Raw genomic sequence first — 9,821 nt, forward strand, 5'->3', positions numbered from 1 at the left:
TATGAAGTTGTACTATAACTTAGTTTTGAAATCCAAAAAACATCAAATGCAAATATAAATATTGCTGTTTTTCTGAAAGAGTGAAACAAAGAATATCTATAAAAAAATTAAAATGTAGATTTCTAAACTTAAATCAATCAAAGGGCATCAATCTAAATAAAGTATCAGAACAAATTTTCATATGAACTCAAGTTCATAAAATTGTATATAAAATATTTATTTACAACACATACTTAAATCCATATTTTGATTCATATTTTAATCTTAAAAAATTACTGAATATTTCACATCTACGAGTTCTCTGATAACAGCATAATAAATTATTACACTATAGAAAGGGTAAACACTTTTCTAAAGATAAAATGTTTTGATATTTTTTTCCTGGTTTATTGCAATGCTGTTTTCTCATTGTTAAATTTAGTCAGTTATTTCAAACACAAAAATGACTTGCAAGAAAATGCATCTCTTTTTTTTCTTTAACTCTCTTCCATTCTTTTTTTTTTCTTTAATTCTTTTCCATTTTTTTTTCTTTAATTATGTGATAAACAAATATCACACAATTTCAATTATAGTTCATCTCAACGCATCACTTGTTAATGTAATATGTCTGGGAATACCACTTTCATTCTTTTAATTAGAATTATTAAAAATTAAGATGGAGCTTTTTTCTGAGCTAAATACAAATCAAACTTTGCAGAATATTAAAAAAATTAATCACTTCAATATAAAAACAAAAATATTTGTTGAATGAAGGCTCTAAGGTACCAAATGTTTCTAACTAAGAATGTAGCAATAATGAAAAGACAAAATGCAAAATAACTTGAGTAATTTTGACAGAATATTTAATTAATCAACATTTAAATCCACTACCACAAAATCATAATGCAGTGGGAATTGTCTTTAAGCATAAATCAAAAAAGAGAAATTAAAATTTAGTATTAAGTCAACCACATTCGTGTGTTACAATGTGTCACATTTTCAAAATAAGATGTTTAGAGACTGTTTAAAAACTAAAGTAAATAATTTTAAAATTTCCATTTTTTTTAATTATTATTGTAAAAATAAACTTTACTTTACTTTCCATACATTCTGTCTTCAATATATCTGGCATACTATAATAGGGCACTCTTAAATAAGATTTAGTAAATGAATCTTTTCAATGAAAAACAAGTATAGTTTTTACTTTTTATTTGAAATTATGTAAAGCTCCAGAAAAATTTCAAATAATTACATAAAGACACAGAAGCACAATACTAATGTTAAAAATTAAAGGCATTACACCAAAGAAACGAAAAGCATAATAAAGCAAATTTGACATCACAGTTAAGGCATAAAGATGCAACATTGCAAACAAAAAACACTGGCATGACACTACACATAGAAGACAGAACCACGATACTATAAACATAAAATAAAAGCATAACACTGCAAAAAAAATCACAAAAAAACATAACTAAAGAAATTTCATGCCTTAGCAAATAGGATAAGATAGCAGATAGACCTTCTTTTAAAATATTTGTGTGAACAAAACAAAAAAAAAAAAAAAAAATTCCTTCAGTTAACCAATGAATTAAACCATGGAAGAGATAGTACGTGATCACTGATGGTGCAAAGTATTAAGTTTTTCATTTAACTAATGTAAATTTTTCAAAATTATAAGATATTTACTAGTTATATTTTTTCTAATTGTCTTTGTTTTACAAATAAGTTCAAGAAGCAAATTAAATAGAGTTTCTTTTCATAATCGACAAAGGTGGGCTGTGGTTTATTAGCTTGCACTTAAATCATTGTCGTAAAGAATATTAGAATATAAATATTTCTGTATAATCGTATAAAAAGAATAAAATATAAAGTGCATTAAAAATAAATTGCACTGTAATTTCAACAAGCTAAGTGTCGACTACCAATTTCTTTTTTTATTTTATTTTATTTTTACATTGAAATATTCAATTACCTAAAAAAACCATGCTTCACAAAAGAAAGAGACAAAATATAAAAAAAGTTTTAAAGTTTATTTTCAAAAATACAAATCAAAATTTGATTAATTCAACCATATGTTTTTACAAAGTACTATTAACATAATGTTCCAATAAAGAAATATTAGAAAGTAATAAGCAAAAATAAAAAACCATACACCTTAAATATGATATATTTAAATGATAATCTATATATCAACTTGAATCAAAATAAGAAATTAATTATGACAAATTAATAATTTGTTTTTAATTTTTTAACAATGAAATAGTTTTTGAAAAATATCCAACATTACTTTTAAATTTTGGAAAAATCTCTTGACATCCTAATAACACATTTCATTCCTTTTTTTATTTACATATTATGTAAAAAGTGGAGATTTAAACATAAATAACTAAAATACACTAACCACTAAAGCATTCCATACAGCTAAATAATGCTTAACTTATGGGTATTTTCAAAAACACAAACATTAATTTATATAAGCAGTTTAAAAATGTAAATTATTTAAATTTATTTGCATTCCTTCAAATCAACTTGCCAACAATATAATTTTGTTTGATAATTTTGTGATTATAAGATAATTTTGAAAATCTGATAATGTACTTCAGAATAAGCAGTAACATTTTGTATGGCTAAAGAAAAAAAAATGCAACAGCTGCTTACTCATTGCAATTAAATTGAAATTCTTAATTATAAACAGTTATTTCAAAATTATATAAATTATTCTTTGCAATGGTGATCACAGAAAAATAGTCAATACCCTTTGATAAAAATTTTTTATAGCATTATCAAAAATTAAATACTCAAATTTTTAAATAAAGATTTCCTTGAAATTTATATTCAACTGTATGAAATACAATACTTGATTATTATGCTCAAAACACCATTTATGATTTATTTATCCCACATCGAAAACTTGTATCATAATCTCCAAAAACCTACAAAGAACATTTAGAAATACAAGCTGTTGTAAAAGGTTATATTTTTCAGACAAACAATATATATTGAAAAATAAACTTTATTACAGTTTTAATCTGCCATTTATGTAATGAAGGCAAAACTAGATATTTTTCTTCCTTATTTAATTGATAATATTCTGTTTATAGAATGATACAGCAATTATTACTGTTTAAAACATTTTGAACGAATTTAATACTAACCTCAATGTTTAGAAATAATCATAGAACTACAGCACAAGAATAACATCTCAATAAATTTCAATAATGAATCAATATATCCCATGGTATTTAATACAACCGCCTTTAGTTTTTAAACAGTTAAGAAATGACATTGACCATAGACTTTTTTTTTTTTTTGCTACAAAGTAAAAAAAGAATGGCAGTGATAGGTCAGAAAAACTTTGTAATATCACACAAATTCATAAATTAATCAGTTTTAAAATATTTACAAAGAAACACCATTATTTATGCTGTCAGGATTGAATTTTTTACCCTCTTATTAAAGTAAATGTTTAGTTCTATATATATATATATATATATATATATATATATATATGATAAACTTCAGCATTCAGGAAGGAAAGCATTGAATATCCATGTAAATTGAAAAAGAAAATTTTAAAAGATATCTTAAATCATCATTATAAGTTTCGAGACATTTGTTAATAGTGAACACAAAACCGAATGATGCATAAAAATAAAAGATTTAAAATAAAAAAAATAATATATATAATTATAGAATTTATAAAATTTTCAATATAAAGAAGAAAAACATTCATTCTATTTATGCTACTGAACTAAGATTTGTTTTAGATTTCAAAAAAAAAGCTATAATATCAGTTCAAAAATATTACATGAAATTAATGCTTGATAATACTACAACATTAGAAATTCTCAAAAAATTATACAACTCCCAAAGATAATGGAATTTAATGAAAATGGACAAAAAAAAATGCCATAAGATTAGCAAAGCCTGCCTTATATGTGAAAACATATATTCTTTCCTTGGGGGGATGGTGATTTATATCAAATTAAACTGGAATCTTTTCAATCTCAAGCTTATCTAACAGTTCAAATTAGTATCTCCTACAATGCAAAAGTAAGTCAAGTTGAGATGTTCCATACTCTAGAAGTATGAAAAGTTCAAAATGTATGAGGATCATCTTAATTTTTAAAAATAAATCTAAGTAAGTCTTAATCAGGCAAATGCTTGACCTTGAAAAGTCAGATTCAGACAACTTTTCTAAGAGGTATAAAAAAAAATTTTATTCTAAAACTGATGCTCTATGTATGCTTATTTAAGGCATATTTTTATTTAGGCCAAATGAAACAAATTTGATAAAGAAAGGCAATAAAATAAAGCATTATTATTACATCTTAAATTACTAAATTTTATAATGATAGCACAGTATGTAGAGTTTTAACTATCATGTGAATGATTTTGTGAAAGCTATCATATTTAAATATACTTTTACAATACTTTCACTTTAATTATAGTCTTAAAGTACAAATAATTAAAGTAAATTAACAACACGTCAGATATACAAAAAGATTTAACAACAGCATAAAAAATATTTGAAGTCAATAATATTCTTAGTCATCCATACAACCGTCAAGCATATGCTGTATATCACTTAGAAAGACAACCCTCAGCACCAGCAATTTCATGAAAATAACATAGCACCAGAAATGAATAGAAACTTCTGTAAGGTTAAGAAATCAATGAGTGCTGTCTGTTTACAGTTTATAAAACGAACGGCAAATTAAATAATATGCGATTTCATAAGGTTTCTTTTTTTGTAATTACATATTTTATTTGTTTTAACAGCAAAGTTCAAATTCTTAAAAAAAATCTTTAATATTTCCCAAAAGAAAATAATTATACACTTCAATATCAATCGATTGTAAGACGTTGTCAGCAAAATTCCGGGATACAAATGAGTCAGGACACCCTTTTCAGACCCAAAATTTAAATGACATTAATGTAAAGAGTAGACTTTTATTTGTTTGATAAAAAATTCATCAGAGGATGATTATTTGTAAGCAAATAAATATTTACTGAATGCATTATTCGATTACTATAGCGTTAAAAATAAAATCATCAGAACAAAATGCATCAGAGACATCCTAGGGATTTTCTTATATATCTATATCCTGCAGTGATGGAAAATAGAACGTGAATAAAATGTAAACAAAAACATGAACTAAGGATCTACCGAATACAGATCATTACAGAAAACTTCTGCGGAGGAGTAAAAATTGAAAAGGGCTTCACTACGAAAATTTTATTCGGGACTAAAAAAAACATGCAACCTTTATTTACAACAATAATCGATCACCAACAAACTAACAATATTTTCAATATTAAGCCTAACATAATCTATAGGGGAAATTAATTTTATTGTCCCTACACAAATTACAAAAATTCACATCAGAGCCATCCATGTTATAAAATGATTGAAATCCTAACTGATGATGGAAGAAGACATTAGAACCGTGCTCAATGTGTTCTGAAAAGATCAGATTTTTCCAAAATACACCTGTGATGTTTTTAAACAGTGCGGTTCTAATTCTTTTTTAAATAAAAATCCCACACAGGCACACTCACCCCATAAACCAGTCCACGGTGTCCCGAAGATATTCTGGTAGCCTATCCAGCTTGGATGCAGATTGGAGGCAAACACTAGCAAGATAAAAAAAAATTAAAGCAACAATGACCGACTACTTTCACCTAGCTGTTAGCAAGAGATGTCAACAGAACGGCGCGTAAACTTCAACTCAACATGAGCGACCGAATCATTCTACGCAAGTAACAACGCGCAATTCAGTCAATAGGTGGCAGTAGTATCACGCAGTAATCTATGTACGGTGGAGAATCTATTTTGTTTAGGCAGACTGTATTCAAAATGCTGCGTTACTGTTTCATTCAAATAGCAAGACTAATTACCGCAGAATTACATTCAATTAGATTATTAGACAACATGATTTTTGAATTCTATATGTTATGCAGCCAGTCTAAACAAGCTATTAAAAGAAAATAATCATAATGTTATGTGAGAAATAAATGTAAATGCTAAATCTGATAAATAAGCTTTATTTCATCCTACAAAATTAAGAAAATATCATGAATGCCTAGAAAGATTTCAGAAAGTCTCTTGTGCATAAAAATATAAAATAAGATAGTAAAATAAGTCCGTAAACTATAAATTTTTGAAGCAAGGATTTTTTTTTTTATTTGCGATAATATTAAAAAATTATATACCCTTCGATTAATGTTATTTGGTATCAAAAAGACAAGAAAATGTTAGTGAATTTTAAAAAAAAAAATCTTTTAAGTAAGAGCATAGTCATAAAGCCCCTCCCCAACTTTGTTATGTCAAAAAATAAACAATTTTTATGTTTGACGTTTGCTCTCAAATCAGCTTAAAAGTCCTCATTGCTAATTACTTCCAGCAATAACACTTAATGCAGAATCTGTCATGACAAAAATTTGTGGAAAGCTATATTATTTACCTCTGTATACGTACCAAACTATTTTTCGACAAAACGAAAAATGTTATTTGAACTAACTATACGTAAAACAATGCGTATTAATTCCTTGTTTGTAAGACATAATGAGATAAAAATAAATAAACAGACATTTTCAATGTACACGGTTTTTCCTTTTTCATTTTAAAATGACATTTCAATACATTAATAAGTTTTTCTAAGTTCTTTATATAAAAATTAACTTTTCTTGGTAATTATTTCCATGGCTATTTTCAAAAATTATTTGTACCGAGAAAAAAAGGAAATTATTACAGTTAAGTTTTCGATATAAAAATTGGGAGAATTGAATTATCAATACATTTTTAATTTCCTTAATTTTAGAAGTTTCCTATTGCAGTAAACTTTTAAATAATTTGAGAAATTTTATAGAAAAGTTATAAAACAAACAGAGACTTGTTTTCGTAAAAAATAAAGGAGAAATAGCTTTTACGTACAGTAGTAAACTTAGCATTTATGTTCAAATTTTAATTTTATTTTCTGATTACTTTCCAGATGTTTTTTATTCTTTTTTTTTTTTTTTTTTTTTTTTTTTTAGCAAATTTGCTGCGCAGGATTTGCATATTGATGTGCGAGAACAAAGGTACTCAGAAACGTATTTTTACTTTAAAGGAGGAATAATTTGCAAGCAGACACAGCCTATATATTTAAAAAAAACTACTATGATTCTCCTTTTTTTACCTATAAATATTCTTACAAATCGTCAGTATATTTATCAATCGCTGCTTTCTTGTGACATTTCAAAATAATAAAGCGGCATAAAGTATTGAATTACAATATGCATTTTAATTACATTACTTATATTGTAATAACCCTTTTTAAATAAATATATAGAGGCTTTCTCGATTTTTTTTTTTTTTTTTTTTTTTTTACAAAAGTTGTAATAAACGTAGTTTTTATTATTTAGCAATGTAATAATACTGCAATGTAATTAATTCAATGTAATAAACTGATTATTATTTTAACTAATAACTGTGATTATTAATAATAACTGACAATTCATACTTATCGGATTTTTTGCTTTAACCGTTACAGATATATTAATATGTTTTATATCATTTTATTACAACTGAAAAGAAATTGGAATTATCATTCTTGTTGTCCTTGAATTTTTTTAGGAAGTTTACATAGAAGACTGAAATTTTATTCTTCTGTTTTGATTATCGTGAAGTTTCATTTTGAATTCTATGGTTTCAGACGACGCATGTGACGTTATAAAGACATTTTCATCCCTGAAATGTATAGAAAGGAATTAAATCAAGACAATACGGCGTACTAAAAATATTCCACTGTATCAATGTTTTTTTTTTTTTTTTTTTTTTTTTTTTTTTTTTTAAATCGGAAACGCGGCTAAATTTGGCGCCAAATCCGATTATTCATCCGATTTAAGCGGTTCATTGGCTGACTCTTATCCCAGTCTAATTCAAGAATATACTGAATTTCTAAAATATTCTTGAAACTCCTTGTCACAGCAAAAAAAAAAAAAAAAACGATATTTAAAGGATTTTTGAATCAGATTAAAAAAACAAATAGAGATCTAACATGTGATGACCTATGTAAGAAACTTTTTATAGTCTAAAACTTACTTAAGTCATTTAATTTCTAACTAAAGAAAAACTTTTTATAAAATGGGAAGATAAACCGTTTGTGTATTTATACACAAATATTATAAAAAATAAACTGGTTTATTATTTTTATTTTTAATAACTGAACATGTAAATATTTTTAATTTTTTACTCTATTCAGAATTCAAACAAGGTTGCTGATGTTTAAGCAGAAAGACATTTTTTGTTTTATAATTTATACAGATTGCCAATTGACGCAAAATAAATTTTAAATTAATTCAAAATAAATGGTAATTTGAAACCAAGATCTGTAGTCTTTTGGATTCTTACTGCAGGAGATTTTTTTTTGAAAATACAAAAATAGCACAACATTTCATATCGAATTAATATCTTCTTTTGTAATTTATCGAATAATAAGCAATAATTTAAAAAATGTGTATAAAATTTTTGTCATTAAAATATTTTCATATTCATATAAATATTTCAATATTTCATATAAACATATTTATTGCTTCTTGTTTTTAATTATATAAATTAACATCTCATTAACTCAATTAATTTATACTAAATATATCACAAAAGCCTACCCGTTGTGCAAAATTTTCATATTATCCAAAATAAACTCGTAAAATGCAACTTAAAGCTAAAAAAATATAAACAACTGTCTGTTTGTTGATTACGTGTTCATTCGTGTACATACGTGTTCATTCATGCATGAGTTTCATAATGATGACTGGCTTACACTAAGTCCAGCAACACGTCAAATTATGCTTATCAGACGTAGGCTAAGTTCTACATATTCCAACAGCTTACTCACCCTGAAAAACAGGCTCACTTGGCAAAAGAAAGCAACCGGTTAGATGGATTGCTATTTTTGTTTTGATTTACTATAAGTACAACAAAAGTAAGGAATCGTTTTTCTCTAAAGTACATTTTTCCAACAACGGCATTCCCCCTCCCCCCCCCCTTATCAGCAATGTTGTGAAACAAGCCAATCCTTTGAGTTAACTGGTTTGTAATGAAATAATAACACTATCAATTATTGACAAAAATTATATTATTGGCCTATAGGCAATAGCGGCTCATCAGCACAAAAATTAACGATGGTGAAAAAATTATATTGCAATTTTTTTTTTTAAAAAAAAGCTACTTTACTCATAAGAAGCATAAGACTCTTTATTTCAAACCTAAATACCAAGTTTATTGCATTTCAAAAAATGTTAAGTAAGCAGTATGTGATATAAATTTTTCGTAGTTTTGCCAACAGAAAATCATGTAAGTGTTGAAGTCGTGATTTAGCAGATAAAAGTATCAAACGGTCCCCACTCCACCCTATACGCACACTTTTCTATCCATACCCAATCAACTCGACAACGCTCTACCAAAAATAAATAACAAACAAGATTTATAATAAATTATCCCCATCTTTCATTTTACACGTTACGTTTCATATTTTGCAATAAGTAAGACTAATTTGTCATTCATAAAAATTTTCATCTGAATAACGTTTTAAAAAATTACCCATTTTCTCTCTCTCTCTCTCTCTCTCTAGCTCTCTCTCTCTCTCTCTCTCTCTAGCTCTCTCTCTCTCTCTCTCTCTCTAGCTCTCTCTCTCTCTCTCTTTTTTTCGAAGAGTCACTTTTAATAAAGAAATTGAATGTTCAGTGAAGCAGATTGGCTGCTATCAAAGTAGTAAGAATAGAAATTAAAACTAATAAACCTCCATTGGGATAGTTAGAAGGGGGAGGGGCGAGGTAACGAAGGCGAACTCTGG

The 9,821-nt window shown here is 26.2% G+C and overlaps 1 protein-coding gene across 1 annotated transcript in view; it reads right to left on the minus strand.

The window, feature by feature from the left end:
• Positions 1–5,712, minus strand: part of LOC129960030 (MOB kinase activator 2-like) — a 309,147-nt gene extending 303,435 nt beyond the window's left edge. Inside the window, exon 1 of the mRNA XM_056073052.1 lies at positions 5,545–5,712. Coding sequence (XP_055929027.1) covers positions 5,545–5,549 — 5 coding nt within the window. The 5' untranslated portion in view covers positions 5,550–5,712. The remainder of the gene's footprint in view (positions 1–5,544) is intronic.
• Between the last annotated feature and the right edge of the window lie 4,109 nt (positions 5,713–9,821).

The sequence above is a fragment of the Argiope bruennichi genome, chromosome X2 (genome assembly GCF_947563725.1).
Source record: "Argiope bruennichi chromosome X2, qqArgBrue1.1, whole genome shotgun sequence".
Taxonomy (NCBI): domain Eukaryota; kingdom Metazoa; phylum Arthropoda; class Arachnida; order Araneae; family Araneidae; genus Argiope; species Argiope bruennichi.